The sequence below is a fragment of the Leuresthes tenuis genome, unplaced genomic scaffold, assembly GCF_036924035.1.
Source record: "Leuresthes tenuis unplaced genomic scaffold, fLeuTen1.0.hap1 SCAF_22, whole genome shotgun sequence".
NCBI classification, from domain to species: domain Eukaryota; kingdom Metazoa; phylum Chordata; class Actinopteri; order Atheriniformes; family Atherinopsidae; genus Leuresthes; species Leuresthes tenuis.
This window is the reverse complement of record NW_027325376.1, coordinates 19,927,203-19,947,577: the sequence shown is the minus strand read 5'-3', so window position 1 is coordinate 19,947,577 and position 20,375 is coordinate 19,927,203. Positions and strand designations below refer to the sequence as shown.

The following is a 20,375-nucleotide window of genomic DNA, read 5'->3' as shown; positions in this document are numbered from 1 at the left end:
CCTATTGCCTATACGTTAATGTCTTTCGCAATGTATATTAATGTTGAGAAATTCTATCGAACGCTTTTTCTGCATCAAGCGAAAGTAGTAGGGCTGTTCTGTTGTGTAGGGCCGAGTGGTCATTTATATTTAATAGCCTCCGGATGCATAGCGTGCCTTCACACAGTCGGACTGGTCACGATTAATAATCTGGGGCAACAGGTCTTCCAGTCTGCGTGCAATTAATTTTGACAATATCTTAAAGTCGATTGGAAGTATTGAAATTAGGCGAAATGATGCGCACTCAACAGCATCTTTGTCCTTCTTCTGTATTAATGATATTATTGCTGTCTTCGTAGTGTCAGGAAGAACCCCATTTTCAAAAAATTTGCAACCATGGGCATAAAAAGTGGCTCGATTTGCCACCAGAAAGCCTTGTAGAATTCTACCGAATAACCATCTAAACCTGGAGTTTTTCCAGAGGACATTAACTTGATTGCTTGTAGCCCTCCTATGAGGTGAATGGAGCACTCAATTGCTCCTTTTCGTCCTCTGAAATAGAGAGTGGGAAATACTCTTTCCAAAAATCTATAGACATTCGTTTCGGGAGGGTTTTCTGACGCGTAAAACTGTGTATAAAAATCAAGAAATGAGAACTTAATTGATTGTGTATCATATTTCAACTGTCCTGCTGCATTACGTGTACACTTTGTGTTTTCGAGAAACACACGTTCTGCACGTTCTTTTTTTAATTGATAGGCTAGAAGTCTACTTGGCTTAATACCATATTCGTGATATTGCTGTCTGGTAGGGATGTAATGATATGGAAAATTTGATATCTCGATTATAGTGACCAAATTATCACGGTTAATGATATTATCACCATATTCTCAATTGCTGTACAAATGTCCAAAAGACACATACATTGAAATAATTTCACAAAATCTCGTAATTTTCTTGTCATACTAAAACAAACGTTTAGTAGCCCCTAAATGTCTCAAAATTAAAACAGAAAACATTGTTGTTTTTCAAGAGGATAGATGATGCTCGAAACTTTGCTATACATCATTGACAAGTTATCAACAAGTTACACAATCTTTCTAAAGCCGATGTCCCTCACATGATGTATTTGAACTGACGTTCACTTACCTTGCATTGGCTGTTAGGCTTGTTTGTTGCTCAACGATACTTGGACGAGGCTGTTATTACATATCCGGATAATCCACGAGATAATGAGATTAATTCAAACATAAATGATAATCTTTAGTGCGTAAATTTGACCGCGATTTACTGTAATACCCGTAAACATTACATCCCTACTGTCTGGTAAAGAACAGAAGTTTTTTTTATATGCAAAAATAATAAATCTAATCGGGAGTGTGGTCGTAGGATTAAGTTCTCTCCAGACATCAACCAAATCAATATATATTTATGAAAAAGACACCAGAGTGAGCATCAAATTAGCAGTTGATGGTTGACTCTTCTATTATCCTGATCATAAGTTTAACTCAGATACCACTGATTGAGAAAGAAATAAGATTTATAATACTTTATCCTCCATAAAACATAAACACACTATTTTCAAGTATATAAACACCAAAGTGTCCAACCATTAGTATTATTCAAAACATTAATAACAAGGTTAATAAAGCCTGTACACCTGCTATTCGCATCCCATCTTAATACCATTGCTCTCCTCTATTTACCGTGCTAAAAAAAAAGTATCACATGTCCAAAATAAAGTGACAATCATATACAGAGGCTGCAAGGATCCACGGAGAATAAATAAATAAAATAGAGTAAGATAAAAAATAAAACAGAAGTTTTGCTGTTTAATAATAACCAGTATGTGTCTGCTGTTAATTGTTCATATTTCCCACTGTTGTAGAGCAAATTGGCTTAAGTGGTCACCACCAAGCCCGGTGAGGAGTGTGTTTCCCTGCACAAAAGTTAGTGCACTCATCCCTCTCCATGTATGAGAAAAGCTCCAAACCCGGTTATGTGTAGGCTATTCGGCTGAGATATTGTAGAATTTCTCAGTTTCCAGTGGGGAAGAAAACATCTGGATCTTCCCGCTGTGTAGCGCTCTAAGAAATCCTCGGAAAGTCTCCATATCAACAAATAGCTTTTTTACAGCAACTCCCGTCTTCATCGGATAGTCTGCAATGAGAAATCCTGGATGAATGCGAGTTTGACTCCGTCGTGTGTGATGTCCCGTCGTCTTGTGGAGCGTAGGACGAATTCTTTATCTTGGTAGTTAAGAAAGTGAAGGAGGACCGCTCGGCTCTGGTTGGGAACTACCAGAGCCAGGGTATAGTAGGCTCTTTCCAGTGTGAATGATCTGTCGGGTTCGGTGCCCAGCTATTGGTGTAGCATATCGTTTATAAAGTCCAAAAGAGGAAGCTTGCGCTCATCTTAAGACCAAACAGCCGGATATTCTTCCTCCTCCTGTGGTTTTCCAAGCCCTCGCCTTTTCTGACAGGTATGTGAACCGCTTTGTCGCTACAGCCCGAGCCCTCTCGGTCTTGTCCAACGGTTACATGCTGCCATTCCGACATCTCGCCATTCCGACATTGGCCTCCAATTGTCGGAATGGCGACACTTAATTGTTCATCAAACGTCCAGTCATTCCGACACTTTTTTCCACCTACGGTCGGAATGGCGTAACATACCGCCATTACGACAGTTCCTTTTAATAGCCTATATTTTACCCAAAACATTTTGCACTAGTGATATGCCGGCGCAAATACGCCCTAAAGTTTGTCGCACAAACTCTGCACATACAGAGGCCACAGCCTCGCAAACAAACTTTAATAATCTATTATCAAAATCCCCTGAATTTCAAATATAAAAATACAGATATTAATGTAACTCTGGCGAGATTGAAACTGATTAAGCAGAAATACAGTGTCAGTGAGCTGTCACAGCAGCCAGCTGGAGCGGAGCTCTCCACAGAGCCCATGCGTCTTTTGCACGCTGTCATCGTATGCAAAAGTAATAATTGCAATTACACATATCACGGCTACTGCACAGGACACAGTTGCGAGCACTCTGCCTTGCCTTGCCAATAGGAGAGGAGAGAAATGACAGCATAGAACGTATAAAACACAACAAAATGCAGTAAAAACGTTTATTCATGTTATTCACGTGATTTATGAGTACTCGCTCCAATTATGGGAAGCGCGGATGGGCTTTGCGCATTTGGCACAAACACACAGCCGTTGCGCAAGGCTTTATACAGCCTGTTGATATCTTAAGGACTTAACTGTTCACACCTGGGAGTAGATGTCATGTAGAGATTGTTTTTACATGGCATTACAACTGAACATATAGCTTTCATCCACAAACCAACGTGGGAGAGCCCGAAGACGCATGTGCCAGACGCACATAGGCATGCGTAAAACCAATTTTGACCAGTTCATGCTGTTTATTTGCTTTCTTTTAGTTATCTTTCGTTTCTTTTGGATTCTTGTGTGTGTTATGGAGCCGTTTCGGTCCATGTTTGTAAGCCCTTTTTTCCTGGATTAAATTTTCGGAAGTTGAAACAAGTGGCATTGGAGTGTGTGATTGAAAACCACCACGGTCTGCTTCTCCTCCTCCAGTTGCCGAGACTTTTTGTTTTTAATAACACTTATCTGTAAACATGTGTTAAACATATAAATTGCATAAACAGAAAGAAGGGACTCACGTATTGAGTAACGCACATTTCCTTATATGGAAAGCCTTGTCGAAATGGTGGGATGTCGGAATAGCGGGATGTCGGAATGGCGGGATTTCGGAATGGGTGTTGCCACCCTTGTCGAACGCGTCCTCTGTGGCGGCTATGCGGGCTTCAGCCTCCGTAATTCGTTGTTCATTAGCTGTTACAGCTTGTTTTATTTCACCTAAATTATTCTCCATCACCGAGATAGAGTTTGTCTAAATTCGGTTGTTTATTCCGCCCACCTTCAAGCTGAACTTGGAGCGAGTGATTTAAGCTCAGTTAGCATGTCTGCTATGTTAGCCATGTTGCTCGCTTCGATGTTCTTGAACGGAGATGTTGTTTTCGCGCTTCATAAGCTTGTATTGCGAGTGTTCGAGAAAATCACACACTCCTTTGCTGCTGGGGGTTTAGGCATAGTTTGTATTATGTAGTTGACCATGTTTGGAGCTGTTTTATGTGCGAGGTTGTAGGGGGCTATCCCACTATGCTGCTATGTTGTGCCTGTGTAGAAATACCCCTGTTAGCTCTCCTATAGCCGCAAGTTGCAACATAACAGCTCCTATGAGGTAACAGAGTTATAGTACACGTTCATTCATTCATTTGTCTTAAAGTATTGGTGAAATAAAGACACATAATGCCTTTTTTAGAGGTTGAATGACCCTGCCCTGTTCACTCTGTTATATGAATATACGCCGATCGCAAGTTTCCTAAATAGCTTCCGAAGGTTCCCCTTTAAGTTTTCTTACTTTGAAGCTCTATTGTTGCCAGAGTTCACTTACTTGGTGCTGAATACAGAACCCTTCCCTCAGATAATAGATTCAGCTAATTCTTAAGATATAAGTACCATATAGTCTTTCGTCAAAGTGTAGCTCCAAGGTCTGTTTATTATCCCTGATTACATTACATTTACATTATGACCAAACATGCAGAGCCCTGCTGTTCTGGCTGCAAATCAGTTACTGGAGGAAACAGTGTAGAGAGGCGATGTCATTTTCCAACTGCAGAATTAGTGCTGTGTTTATAGTGCAAATGTGTACAGTCCTGGCTGCATCTGTCGAGGAGCCAGCGTGCGTGTGTGTGTGTGCGTGCGTGCGTGTATGTGTTCAAGGCAAATGCTTCTGGACACCTTTGAAAGTTAATGTTGTGGAGGGGATTTGGGTCCATAAGGTGTATGGATATGTATATTATGCTAGTTGTAATGCTAGGTCTGCTGTTCAAATAAAACCAGTTGTTTCTCCAGACTAACACTCTGTCTTTTCTTTTCTTCCCCAGAATACAAGGTAAGAGTATGTTCTTACTTTACAAAAAAGTTTCAATGTTCTTAGCAGATTTGTTTGAACATTAATAGATATATTAAACAACGCTTATTCTGTGTGCTCCAGGTTTACCCCTATGACATGTTGGCAGTGACACATAGAGTGAAAGTTAAGCTTCCCAGAGACGTTGATCGTACAAGACTGGAGGTGAGCTCAGATCAGGTCATCAAGCCTGAAAAAAAATTGTTACGCTAAGAATTAATCAGGATTCTGTGGTTTGGGTTAAATAGCTTGGGAGGCTAAGCTTGGCGGGATAAAAGTATCAGCCAAAGCTTAGGCAAGGGACATCTTTAGTTATTTTTAAATGTGTTTCTTTTTTTTTTCACTATTCAATGATCAAAAGTATGTGGACATGAATTGCTGTCAAGACAGAGTCAAGTCCAACTCTAGAAGCCTCTGAGTTGAGACTTAAGCTGCACAGGGTGAAGTTCAAATTAACAGAATGTGTCTTAAAAATCACTTATGAGTTATGTCTTAGACAGTTTTCTCTCAGTTTGAAAAATATGGGGAGATTGCTGACTGAAGCTAAACACTGTTCAGAAAAGGGACATTAGAAGAGCAAATTTTCACAGACTAAAACTACTCGAACAACTCCCTAACAAACAACTCCTAAACTGTAGGCTGTGTTGCAACATGGTAGATGACACTAACTACTCATACGTATGTCACATAACCCAAGTAGAAAAGAGATAAGAGTATCCCTTTTAGCCAAATTTTGACTAAATTCTATTAGAAACCAGGATGAAATGGCCAAATCTGCCACCGGTTCTGCAAATCCTACAGGGTGGCTTTTTGGCCTGACTTTTTATCCTTTTAATAAATTCTTAAGTGGAATTTTTTTGGAATGCCGGTCTTCCTAAAATCCCAGTCCCATCTGAGTCTTTCCATAGATAATTCAGTTAATCTCCAAATTTACAAACACACACTAAAGTTGGAATAACATTTCGGTGTAGTGGGCAACATTTTTTCTTAAACTCTTTTTTTGTTTTTTTGTCCATACAATCTGATTAATGGCATGTTTGTTGGAAATGTGTACTTCTCAACTATGACAGCTCTTCAGTCCTCCTTTGTTAATTGCTGTAATTCTCAAGCAAATCATCATAAGTGCAACAGCTGATTCGTCATCGTATAAAATGTTCGTTGATTCTGTGCATCAGTATTCCCTGAAACCCAAGTAAATATATTCAGATTTCTTTAAGTTGTTTGAACACCAAGCCAAATGATCTGTATTCAAGGTAAACACAAGAAACTTGTGCTAAACAAAAAATGGACCAGACTCTGAATAATTCTCTATATATAGACCAGTGAGCAGTGCTGACCAACAAGTCATTGGGGTCATCGGGTGGGAACCTCCTTTCATCAGTGTTTCATCTAGTTGGGCCCAGGACACCTCCAGAAGGGTAGTCAGTGATCACTGGCGTCCCAGAGTCACTCCCCTAATGCCAGCCATCACTGCTCCTCACACTAGCAGTGATGGCTACCTACCCCAGTCTCTCACCAACTGCACACCAGTCATAGCAGGGTGGGGATGCAAACCCTGGTTTGGGTAGTGGGTAGAAATAGAAGAGGTAAAGATAAGTAGGAATGGGACTCAAACCCTGGTTCGGGTAAGGGGTAATGAAAGTATAGAGGGTGCCATAGGTGGAGGCAGGACAAGACAATAGAATATTCAGCAGATAAACTCACCTAAACAGTCCTACAATCACTAAAAATGCCAGCAAAAAGAAGGCCATACAGGTCAACTCACCTAAAATGGCCTCCTGGTTTCAAAAGGCTCACATGGGCCACACCCTCCACTAAAATATATCCTGGACTTCTTCCTTGCTTCTTCCAAGAGTCTGTTAACACTAAGTGCTTCCCCTGCTGGGCCCCCAGTGACTATTGCTTCTTCTAATCCAAATCCACTGACTGGACTTTACTGCCTCATCTGACACTTCCTCACACTCTGTCCACTTACACCCAATTCACTCAACAATGAGACAAGAGACTTTGCAACAAGTCCTCTACATCCTACTTCCACTGAAGATATCCTAACTTTCCATCCTCGCTGCTCTGCTTCTGCTCCCAACTCCACATACCTAAGCTTTTTCCTTTCATATGCTTCTGCTACTAATTCCTCTCAAGGAACAGTCAGCCCTATGAAATAGACTCTCATCCAACTCCTAGACCACAAGACTATATCAGGCCTTAGATTTGTAGAGGCTATTTCCTGGGGAACAACAAGCTTTCCTCCAAAATCTACCTGCATCTCCCAATCACAAGCAACATCTAAGCTGCCTTGCCTCTTTATTGTCTTATTAACTTTCTCCCCCTCTTGAACAAACTGAATTGCCACTCTCTTCACCTTAGACACGCCTAAATTTAAATCTGTGATGAAAACTGATTGGTTTGTAGATGCCTGAGGAAACAGTAAAACCTAGCTAACCTTATCTATATCTCCCTAACCCACTAACAATGTCTAATAGCTTTGGAATGAAAGTCTTAATGAGCAGATTTTGAGTCAACTTTATAGTAATTCTGAAAGCTATAGTAGTTTCTATTATTTGTTTTACATTAAATCAATTTTATTTCAAAATACAAGTAACAGTATTTTGTAAGGTTCTACAGTCAACAGATTAATTTGGTGTCAGGTGAGGGTGTCAGGAGTGGATGTAAAAGGAGCTTCCATCAAAGATGTAGTCTTTCCAAACAAGGATGGGTTGTTGTGACTCACCTCTTTGTGCCAACCACCATCAGAAAATCATCAATCTTTTTAAAGAAAATATTTCTAAGTGTGTAACAACAAAGGTCTTTGCTCTTTCAACATAAAAAAAGCATAATTTTGTGAGAATATGCAAAAAGTCTGGAGAAATCTCAGTGTGTGGTCACCATGTGACTGAAGAACCCTCTGGCAGTACTGCATAATAAACCGTTCTACCAATGTGATCAATACAGCCATATGGGCTCAGGAGTACCTTGGAAAAAAAATTTCATTCAATACAGTCCACCACTGCATCCAGAAATAAAACCTGAAACTGTCAATGTCAAATATCAACTGCAAAGTTCTCTGGACACAAGCTCATCTCATACTGACAGAAAGACTATGGACGCATGTTCTCTGGTCAGATTAGTTTATATTCAAACTGCTTTTAGGCAAAACTTTCAACTAGTTCTACATGCCTAAGTTCTACATGATAGAACACAATGGTAAACATGTCTCTATCAAACTTCGAATTCTAATCGAATTCTATATTTGTTTATATTTTCTAAAGACATTGAACTTGAAATCATCATTAAGTTGTCATATTTAAGGGTTTTTATTGAGAAATGTAAGACTGGCAGCAATGTCACTTGTTCTTTCCCTCAATCATTTCAAGTTTAACCCATATGCATGTCTTATAAAACAGGGTAAATATAATTATGCTTAATGTTCCATAATAACAAATTTCCTGCTTTCCTCCTGATATTTTTACAGTACTCATTTACAGCTTTAGAACTTTTATTAAGATTGTGCAGCTAAAAACTGTAAATGTTTTAGTCATTGAAATAACCCATTTGAATACATCAGAATGTGGTTAGGCTTGTGATACAGAGCTGATGGTTCTCTTGTCCTCAGTAGAGTTTTTCTACTGACTTTACTAGTAAACCTTCAATAGCCCTAACATGAGAACTCTGTGAGTCTTTGGGTTATGGGAATATTGTTCCTATAGGAGTCGGGATATGGAGGCAAGTCTGATGCAAGATATCCCCTCCATGGTTGGAAATGCTACACTGGACTTGTATTATCAATAGTGTCTATGAGTATATATCAGAGAAAAGCTATTTTACTTCTCTTTCACTTACCACTAATCTTTATTCTTACACCCCAAACCTCTGTAGGTTTACCCAAACTAATCAGCAGTAAAAGCCCTGCTAAACTCTAAGCCTAGATGGAGACACTTTTTTACATGAATCACTACAGCCAAATGTGATATGACACTGTTTTGACAGATATTTAAACACATTCATAACACTGTGTTGTTTCATAAAGTAAATGGTGTCGGCTGTCAAATATGGGTTTGACATGAAAAAACTTTTCACTTATCAGTAAATACTGACGACAGTATTGTCGTTCACATTGTCATTGTCATTTTTTGTTCTGTGGTACTGCAGTCCTCAGTGTAGATGTTCTTTAAAAGTTTGTTGTGTACAAATATCTCATTTCTTTTTGCATTTTGCATATGTGGCAGTGAGATGTCCAAGCAGATGTTTATGCTGTGACAGCTGACACCAGTTGTCACAATATTTGTTGGAATGAGACCAAAGTCTGTTGCCAAAGGAGGAGTATATGATTAGTTTTAGTAATGATAACATGATTGTATCAGATTAGCAGATTTGACAAGAGAAAAAGAAAAAAATGTGTCTGTTTTGTAATCACCCGACTATCATACTGTCAGCATGGCAGGAGAAAAATTAAACGACCAAATATTTGTGCACCAGAGTTAAAACCAGTCATTATACGTTTTTATCTCTGTTGGTTAATATAGAAAGGAGACTGGCTGTTTTACAGAGTGTATAGTTTTCATCCCCTTCAATGCAGATTTCTCACACTTGCCCTGAAGGTTTGTGGTTGCCCAACACTTTACCATGAAGGTCCTTCCAACAAATCCTACCCTATGTGTTTTTTGTTTATGCAAGCATGTATTTCATGCAAAGACTAAAAAGGGTGTCCATTCAGGAGACGGTCGTGTGGAACAATGGGGATATTTTAGACCTAACCATGATGTTTTGTATTCACACCGTTGTATTTTTGATTTCTAACCTAAAAAAGTCACGTCATTGTCTAAACCAAACAAGGAAGTGACCAAGTTTTGGGTTATTATGTTATTGTGTCTACGTGTAGCAAAGGATACAAGAAAAAGGTGCCAATGAGAGCAACACTTTCTAACCCTAACAAAGGATTGTAATTGCCTAAGCCCAATCAGAAAGGGCCAACAGAGTAAAGTATTGTTGTGTTATTGATGGAACATATCTCAGAAGTGAAGAAACAGTTGTCTTATGTAGGATTTAAACACACATACCATACTTGCATCATCCACCCCCTTCTTCCTCCTTATGAGGACTTTGTAGTTTCTTAAAGGAAATTACATTTGCTCTACATTGTTTTAGCAATGCTTATGAGTTTATTTTCCCTCCTGCCACTTGTAAGGACAGTCATTTAAGGGACTTTTTTATTGGTCATATTAAGCATTATGAACAACCTATTTGATTGTTTGAATTGGAGGGTATTATTGCTCCATGGCACTTTTCGGTTTTTCATGCATCATCCATGTGAAGGTGTTGACAGCCATTACACTGCAAGTAAGAATTTTTCTCTGCCTTGTTTTCCATTTCCAGAAACACCTATCTCCTGAAGACTTCCAGCAGGTTTTCGGAATGACTCTAGAGCAGTTTGACCGTCTGGCTCTCTGGAAGAGGAACGACATGAAGAAGAAGGCCCGTCTTTTTTAGACAAATTTTTTTTTTTTTAAATCTCTATATCTCAACAACAATCTGGAAGGATGCAGAAAACAAAAACAACTCATGTGAAATATTCGTATGCACTGCCATGATACCCCTACTTTTCACATGTGAAATGCTATGCTGTCTACCTGTGAAGCCATGGGGAGGCAGAGTATGGGTACATTTTCACAACATTGGGGCAACACCTACAGCTTTTTATAAGCAGTGCAGTCTGAATGTTTGACTGAAAACTTTACAGATGAGGATGAGGAGCTGCGTTTGCATGGCCTGTGTTTATACTCCTTGCGTCCCATGAGGTTCTCCATCTGTCCCCCTTCATCCCCATGCTTACATAAAACTTGATAATTTAAAAAAAAAATCCTTTTTCTAATTCCTGTGCAGGCCTTCCTCCAGATCTCTGTGGCTCTGTTTGTTTTATGTCCATCTTCGCCAACTCTTTCAATCTTAACCTGTCTCCCTTTCTGTCTCAAGTTTGTTTGCCATTGCAAGGCTTCATGGTTTTATGCATCTCAGCGTATCATATGTTTGCTGTGCTGCCATTTCTTTTTCACTGTGTCCTTTGCCTGCACCAGATGACTGTTACATAGTTAAGCCTGTTAATTTGTACACCCTTGCCAATACTTTAGGAGACCGTAGACTTGTACACATTAAATGTTCAAGCATGTTGAGCCCAAAGACATGGATAAGAAAGTACTTCTTCTCTGATATTGTACTTCAAGAACTGTGGAAAAGCACCTTATCACATGCATTAGTTTTTGGATTTTCCCTAATTCTTTTCAACCAAAGAAGCTGGTTTGTTGTTTGTTCCCCCCCCCCCCCCCCCATGTCCTGTCCAGCATTATGGCAGCAGAATTGTAATCACATAAAGCTGGTTAGTTTTGATGCATGCCGTGAAATGTCTAAATATGGTTCTATGTCTTAAAAAAGCCTGTCATAAATCAACATAGATTGCTAAAGAGTGGCAGGATGGCAACCACAGCACAGCAGAGAGTCACAGATAGGCTGAGGGAGTGAGTAAAAGAAGGATAGGTTGCGTATTAATTAAATGGTGTGCAAAGGTGTCAAACAAACCAGAGTGACATGCACTCGCATCAAGAAAAAATATTTTTATAAGCTATTTTTGACTTCTTGAAAGGATCATTGAAGCAATTATGAAATGCAGGTGATGGAAATCATAGTCTTTTTACAAAGGAAATAAGCCCTTGCCAAACTTTGTTCAGCTTCAGACATGCAGTGGCACAAAAGTATAATTAGTGGAGTCTTGCTTGATTTTAAAAACTCAATAATCATATCTTCTCACCTAGAGATTAATTCAACATTTTCGTCGTTTGAAAGCCTTGTTGCTTACAGTGAAAGCTACACATTTAAGCTGATCCCCATCAGCTTTGCTTAATGTTCTGGACCATTAACTGATCAACTTGCCAACATATACTGGATGTATGTTAACATATACTGGACATATAACAGATCTATCTGTCTGTATACAAGCCGTGGTGTATAACTTTTTAGGCATGCATGAAGATGGGAAAATGGGGTTTGTTCTCTGACCTCATAGTAGAAATGTATGAAAACATCATCAGCAATGTTATTTGAGTGACTGATTGTTTTTTGGTCAAGTGAAAGGCCTGGGTCGGCTTCTTACATTTGCTTGTGTTATGTATTTATTTAAATGCAATATTAAGGAAAGGATTTTATCTTTAAACCGTAAGGGTAGTAGTGTCAAATGCATAGCCATCACAGAGAAAAGTGTGGTTGAAGAGAAACATATCACATTTTGAGTTTAATCTGAGTGTTGGATGAAATGTTGCTCCTATAAGTAACACACTAACTGTTGTCATAAATCTTTATGTCCTCTTTCTAATATTCATCAACTATTAAAGTGCTTTATTCAGACTATGTCACTATGTGTTGGGGGTGCTTGAGTTTGTGAAATGGAAGTTAAAACCTTTTATCTATGAATGCCTTCAAGTAAAGTTTAAAACATATAGGTGAGTCAGGTGTGTTTGTTTTTGTTATGCGTTTTGTTTAGTGTTGAATCAAAAAGACTGCAACTGTGGCAGCAATTGCTCAAATTTGTTCTTTGAAAGGGAAAAATTGTTAGAATTACACCCAACCTGTCAACCATTTCTAAGATGCCATTTATGTCCACTAATTTGTGATATGCTAAGGTAAAGAAATGACACATAGATTGACACATAAATGACACTATATTTCAGTGACAAAAGTGGTTTATATTTTCTCATAGTGAGGTTTCATTACCATTGAAACCTAATTGATAAGGAGATGAGGCGACGTGGTTATAATAGGAGCTTGAGTGGTCGCTCTCTGCGCTCAGAGGTGATTTGAGAGAAAAACCGTGAGACTAAGCACAATGACGTTGATTTTGGGTGGAAGAGGACAAAAATTCCTACATTTTGCAGTAAAATTTGTCTAGGTGAGGCAGACATTTTGGAGGTGAGAGACATTTGTTCGAGTAATTTTGGTATTCATTTCAAGCTGGTCAAAATAGAGGACAGGAATCTGAGAGGAGTCCTGATTTTTCCTAAATCTTAAACTGCCATTGTGTCGAAGCTATAAAATATACCAACAAATCCTTTGGTTCAGTTAAATGTGAGTCTTTCCTGCCCCGTTTAAACTTAGAATGATGTCTCTGTGATGCCATATCGCTGAGTTATTAGGCCTCCAAATAGGGCTATTTTTGTCCCATTACTTATGAATTTTAATGCATTTACGTAGGGCCAAAATTCCCAGTTATTCCCAATTTTCCAGGATTCTGTTCGAGTAATGAGAGAGTAAAATAGAAGTACACTATTCCCGATCGCTGGACACCCGGGTGCTTCTTATCCCAGTTGGACCAAACGGTGCGGAACACGCTGAAATTTCAGCACTGAAACTGAAAAATAACTAGAAAAAGCTGTTCCTGTGAAACAGCAATGAGAATGCTGATAAGCTGAATGGGGATAGCTGACAATGCTAAAAAAGCAGAAAAACTTTCATTTGCTGAAAAAACAGTCGCTGAAGTTTTGGTTGAAGGAATTTGAAGTTGAAATGACAATAGTGGAATGATTTAAACCTATTGGAAAAATAGGTGGACATGTCCCTCTCAGTTTCATTAATTGTTCCCCCCAAAACAAAATACCCTAAATCAGAAGGAAGAGCAGTCGCCCACCAATCGGAAGGTCGGTGGTTCGACTCTGGCTTCCCCGGGCTACATGTCAAAGAGTCCTTGGGCAAGACACTGAACTCCCAGTGTATGAATGTATGAATGATTAGAAAAAGCACGTAGTTGAGTATCTTAAGATGTGTGATGCTGAGGGGTAGTGTGGAGTGTGATGCTGAGGGGTAGTGTGATGCTGTAGTGTCGCGAGACTATCGGCAGATTAAAACAAGGCACGCCTCAAATAGAGCAAACAATATAGTAAGATTATAATTACGCCAATAACTACTGTTTAAATAAATATATTATCGGGTGAAACAAAAACAAAACACTGGAGTACCAGAGTGACATTGTGTGAGACTATCGGCAGATTCAAACAAGGCGCGCCTCAAATAGAGCAAACAATATAGTAAGATTATAATTACGCCAATAACTGTTTAAATAAATATATTATCGGGTGAAACAAAAATAAAACACTGGAGTACAGTGAAGAAAGCCTGGAGAGCCTCACGGATTTCATCGATTTCATAGTGTTTTGACAGGATCGTCATGGGGAAAACTAACCAAACCCCATATGCTAGCAGCAAGGCTTCAACCTCCAAAAGAAGTCGCAATGAAGAGTCACCCGGAGCGACGTCTCCAGCTGGTAATGATTCGACGGACATTTTAACATCGATCGATAACAAATTATCCAGCTTCGACGCCCGTATGTCTCTGTTAGAAATTCTACACAGAGAGTTCCAGGCATTACGGGAGTTGTTGGAGTTCAGCCAGCAACAGGTGCAGACGCTGGCTGCAGAAAACGCAGCCCTCAGAGGATCGGTGAAATCACTCACCGAAGGAATGAGCCGGATCTCTGATGAGAACAAGAGGATAAAAGAATCAATTATTGATCTCCAGGCTCGTAGTATGAGGGACAATCTGGTGTTTTCTGGAATCCCGGAGCAGGCAGACGAGGATCCTGAACTGGCAGTGAAAAATTTCATCCAAAATCAACTGAAACTTCCAATAGATGTAGTGAAAAACATTACTTTTCACTGAGTCCACCGCCTGGGAGGGAAGAGACCTGATGCCCGCCGACCGAGACCGATTGTGGCCAAGTTCGAGCATTACCAACAGAAGGTCCGGGTGAGGGGACGCGGCAGGGAGCTGAGAGGAACGGACTTCAGCGTCAACGACCAGTTTCCCAAAGAAATCCTGGAAAGACGCAGAGTTCTGTTCCCCATCCGGAGAAAGTTCATGGAAGGAGGCTCCCGAGCTGTCATCGCGATGGATAAGTTATTCATCAACGGGCAGCTGTACCGCGACCAGGAAACCACTCCTTGGCTCTTCTAAACTCCAGGTGATCTGTATTCGTTAACTTGTATGAATCATTTCACTGTAGATGACATAAGTAAGATGAAATAATCTATCCAATTCACAGTTATCTATCAAGGCAAAATATATAGCTCACTGCCAGTCTCACCATCATAGGATATATGCACTTCATATTTGTTTATTTGGGTATGTTTTTTTGTTTTCGTTTTTGTTTTTTCTATCTCACACTTCCACTCTTTTGCACTGTTTTTCTATTCTGTCTTTCTTCCCCAACCCGCTGCGTTTCCACCTTAATAAGTAATGTTAACATGCACGGTGCACATAGAGTTTTGAGGAGAGCACATAATCAAGTTCCACACAGCATCGACAGCGCAAGTACATATTGTAGCAAGTTCATATTGACAAGTGAAACACCAACAATGGCATGTTCATGGAAGCATATATGCACACACACGCACGGGATGCTTTTAGCAAGCATCCAGCACTCCAGCACCACGCTGAGGTTTATCTCATGGAATGTGCATGGAGCTGGGTCCAGGGAGAAGAGATTAAAAATCTCCAATAAATTGAAGGATTTACAGGCGGACATTGTTTTATTACAGGAGATTCATTTATCAAAGACTGTAGCTGATGTTCTCACCACAGCACAGTTTCCTCATGTGTACTCAGCCTGTTACAACTCCAGACAAAGAGGTGTAGCCATTCTGATAAATAGAAGAGTAAATTTCACCGTAAACAACACGGTTATAGATCCACAAGGTAGATTTCTAATAGTTAATTTATCTATTCAAAATATGAATTTATGCATTGCAAATATGTATGGTCCAAATGTGGATGACCCCTCATTTTTTCACTCCTTTTTCACTTCACTCTCTGATCACTCAGATAACACACTCATCATAGGAGGGGACTTTAACATGGTATTAGACTCAGGAGTAGACAGACTCAGTACTTCAGGAAGTCAGCGGAACTGGCAGTCCACGAATATTGTTAAACAGTATATGAAAGATTTTGGTCTTTGTGATGCTTGGCGCTCCCACCACCCCACTCTTAGAGAATACAGCTTCTTCTCACCGGTACACCACTCATATTCAAGATTAGATTATTTCTTAGTTAGCAGTTCCTTGATGAGCGATATTTCAGACACCAAAATCCACCCCATCACTATCAGTGATCACGCTCCAGTTTCTATCACACTGAAGAATAACAGAGTTACACCACCAGCTAGGAATTGGAGATTTAATACATCATTACTAAAAGACCCTGATTTTATTAATTATTTCAAAAGGGAATGGTCTGTATATTTAGAAAATAATGACCTGCCAGGAATGTCAGCTTGTACTCTTTGGGAAGCCGGAAAAGCAGTTATGAGAGGCAAAATAATCTCTTTTTCATCAAATAAGAAAAAGAGGGAAAGTTCAAGGATATCAGATTTAGAACTCAGGATTAAATCATTAGAAATTGTCTACAGTACCTCCAAAGAGGAACACACACTGAATGAACTAAGAAAAGCTAAACTCTAATTAAACAAAATTATTGATAAACAAACACAGTTTCTGATACAAAGACTTCGCTTGGAGAACTTTGAGCACGGCAATAAATCTGGACGGTTCCTAGCTAACCAACTAAAGAGAAACAAAGAGAAAACAACAATCACTTCTGTTAAAGACTCAAAAGGAAATGTCACCCATGACCCCGATGTAATCAACAATGCTTTTAGGGACTTCTATAAAACCTTATATTCATCACAAAATGATCCATCAGACAGTAACATAGATCAGTTTCTTAGTAATATCAACCTTCCAAAATTACAAACCAAACAGGCAATGGCTCTGGATTCACCTCTTTCAATAGGAGAACTCCATGAAGCCCTTCAACATATGCCTAGTAACAAAGCCCCGGGACCAGATGGTTTACAAAGTTCTACAAAGAATTTTGGACTGTTTTGGCACCTGCATTTCACAAAATGGTATTATAAGTTAAGCAGAATGGCAGATTATCCCCACACATGAACTCTGCTAACATTATCTTGCTACAGAAACCAGGAAAAGACCCCATACTTCCATCCAGCTACCACCCAATATCTCTAATAAATGCAGACCTCAAAATAATTTGTAAAGCCCTTGCCAAAAGAATGGAAAAAATAACTCCACTTATAATACATCCTGACCAGACAGGTTTTATAAAGGGTAGACACTCATCCACTAACACTCGCAGGCTAATTCATCTCATAGACTATTCTAACATTAACAACTTGGAATCTCTCTAGATGCAGAAAAAGCATTTGATCGAGTGAACTGGACATTTTTATTCGCAGCATTAAACAAATTTGGGTTTGGGTCACACTTCATCAACTGGATAAGGATATTATATAGCTCCCCAAATGCGCGTGTCAGGACAAATGATCAAACCTCTCCAAGCTTCAGTCTGCAGAGAGGTACAAGACAGGGTTGCCCACTTTCTCCCTCACTTTTTGCTATTTTCATCGAACCTTTAGCAGCTGCTATCAGACAAGATAGAAATATTAAAGGCATCCAACCCCAAAATATTGAGCATAAAATAAGTCTTTATGCTGATGATGTTTTACTTTTCCTTCAGAACTCTCAAATTTCTCTCACTCACACGATCACACTCATAAATAAATTCTCAGCACTTTCTGACTACTCTATCAATTGGTCTAAGACCACAGTTCTGCCCATTAACTGTAGGGTCCAGAATATACCTGCGATCACTTTACAGTCAGGAAATATTAGATATTTAGGCATAAACATTTCCTCCAGGCTCTCAGAGCTAACAAAGCTAAATTATGTGCAATTATTAAAGACCGTAGAGGACGATCTCTCTCGTTGGAAGTCCTTACCTATATCACTTATGGTGAGAGTTACAACAATTAAAATGATGATACTACCAAAAGTTAATTATTTGTTCTCAATGATCCCCATAAAACCATCTGCTACTTGGTTTAAGTCACTAGATTCATGCATCTCCAAATTTCTGTGGAAAAACAAACCACCACGTATTAGTTTAAAAACCCTACAGAAGACCAAGGACTGTGGTGGATTAGATTTACCTAATTTTCAGCACTATTCATTAGCCAATAGGTTACAGTATATATCAAAATGGTTTAAACCTAGCCCAATAGATGAACCATGGATAAATATAGAACAAGCATTGTGTGATAATCTGGAAATCTCTGACCTGCCACTTATTAGTCAAAACGTAAAAAATCACAAATGTTTCAAAAGCATTAACATCAGCACCTCTCTGACAGCCTGGTGGGAATTTCTTAAAATAACAAAGTCTTCAATTGTCCCATGTAAGCTTACACCCATCTGGAACAATCCTGACATACTGCAAAACAAAAAAAATGCTAAACTTTACTCTGTGGAAGATCAAAGGAATCAAACATCTGGAACATATAATCCAAAATGGAAATTTTATTTCATTTGATGAGCTCATATCACAACACAAGATTGGCAGTAACAAATTCCTAGAATATCAACAACTTAAGTCTAAAATAACAAAGAAATATATCCTCCACCAACCAGACTTACAACTCCCGACTAGGGTAGCAGAATTTCTAAGCATCTGCACCCCAAAACTACTATCAAAAATATATAAATTATTGTCTAAGATAGATGACACAATGTCTCTTCCATCCTCAAAATGGGAGGCAGATTTATCCATCAGTTCTAGTCATAGCTTCTGGCCACAAATATGTTTGAACACCTTCAGAATGACTCAGAATTCTAATTTACAGCTCATACAATACAAAATCCTTCATAGAACACACTATACGGGACAAAGGATGTTCAGGATGGGTCTAACACACTCAAACATCTGCTCACATTGCACAGATAACACACCTGATGATTATGCACACGCTTTGTGGTTCTGTGCGCCTGTCCAGAAGTTCTGGCTTGAAGTCTGTGAGGACCTATCAACATGGCTAAAGTGTAGCATCCCTGCATGCCCCACACTGTGCATACTGGGTGACTTAGACAACATCAACATGGAAATTAACTCAGCACACATGGTTCTCACAGTGTTATGTATCGCAAAGAAAACTATTCTCATGAACTGGAAAGTGAAGAACAATCTGTGTATTAACCAGTTTAGAAATTTTCTTTTAGACTATATCAGCATGGAAACAATGTCTGCCTCCTCAAAACATCAATTGGCTGAATTTAATTCTCTCTGGTCCCCTCTGATTAGCTTTATCACATAGTGGTGGTGGTGGGTTGCTGTCCCGTCGCTGGGCGGTTGGGTGTGTGCTGGGGGGGCTGTGTGCCTTCGGGCGTCTGGTGGTCTCTCGGGTCGTGGGGACCGGGTTGGTCATTGCTGGGGGGGACTGTGTGTCGGAGGGCAGTTTTGGGGGCTTGCGGGTGGGGCTGTCTTGCGGTGTGGGGCGGGGTCCGTTAGGGGCATTGGGGTGGTGGCTGCTGGCTCTGTGCCGGGTGGCCGGGCCGCTCTGGCATGGGTGGTGGTGCTGGGCCTGGGCCCTGGTGGCTGGGCGCTGCCTTGCGCCCGGGGGGGGGGGGCCCTGCCTGTGCCTGGGGGGGCTGGGTTGCCCTGGACGCGCCACAGTATGGGTGGGTTGGTGCAGGTCCTGGTGCCGGGCTTGTTGCTCTGGGACCTCCAAGGTGTCCGCAGATGGTTGTTTTTTTTTTCACGGTGTTGGGGCGTGCGGTGGGGGGGGGGGGGGGGGGTGCTTTTCCCCTGTTGGGGGGGGCCTGGGTGATGGTGGGTCTCAGGCCCGGGCTGCTGCGACTGGTGTGACCGGGTGGTTTGTTTGTTTGTTTTTTGTTGTTGTTTGTTTGTTTGTTTTTTGTAGAGGTCCTCCAGGGTGGGGTGGGGCGGTATGGGTACCTTCTGGGGGTACAGTAGCTCCCGGAATATGGTTGCTGCAGGCCTCGAGCCTGGTGGACATCAGCCCCTCCTGCCCTGGGTTGGCTCCCAGGTAAGGGGGATGCCTATTGCAGCCAGTTCCTGGCTGCCCTCTCCGGGGGAGAGTAGCCCCATACCCCTCTCCCTTCTGGCTCCTGTACACAGCACACACTCACACATGAAGGGTTTTGGGGGGCGTGTGTGTTCGGTGGGGTGTTGTGGATGGGGCCACGTAGGTGGTCCCCTTTGGTTGCACTCTGCAGTTCCCCGCCCCTGTTTTAATTACACCTTAGACATTACTACTTATCAAACACACTCACACACACACATTAGGTCTTGGGGGGTGGTTACACTGAGTGGCATCTGGTGGGCGGGGCTCTTTGGGTATGTAGGCTGCCCAGAGGGCCGCGCTCCCAGTTCTACAAGTTTGGCTGCCCCTCAATTTTAATCGCTCACTATTAGAAAATATTGAAGAGCCAGAAGGGTGAGGGGAGGGGTCTTCTTCCAACACCCCTGCTTCCTGGTTGCTGCTCGG

The 20,375-nt window shown here is 40.6% G+C and overlaps 1 protein-coding gene across 1 annotated transcript in view; it reads left to right on the top strand.

Annotated features, from left to right (window-relative positions):
* Window positions 1-12,375, top strand: part of ablim2 (actin binding LIM protein family, member 2) — a 112,479-nt gene extending 100,104 nt beyond the window's left edge. Inside the window, exons 18-20 of the mRNA XM_072376984.1 lie at window positions 4,955-4,962; window positions 5,065-5,145; window positions 10,354-12,375. Coding sequence (XP_072233085.1) covers window positions 4,955-4,962; window positions 5,065-5,145; window positions 10,354-10,467 — 203 coding nt within the window. The 3' untranslated portion in view covers window positions 10,468-12,375. The remainder of the gene's footprint in view (window positions 1-4,954; window positions 4,963-5,064; window positions 5,146-10,353) is intronic.
* Window positions 12,376-20,375: the final 8,000 nt, after the last annotated feature.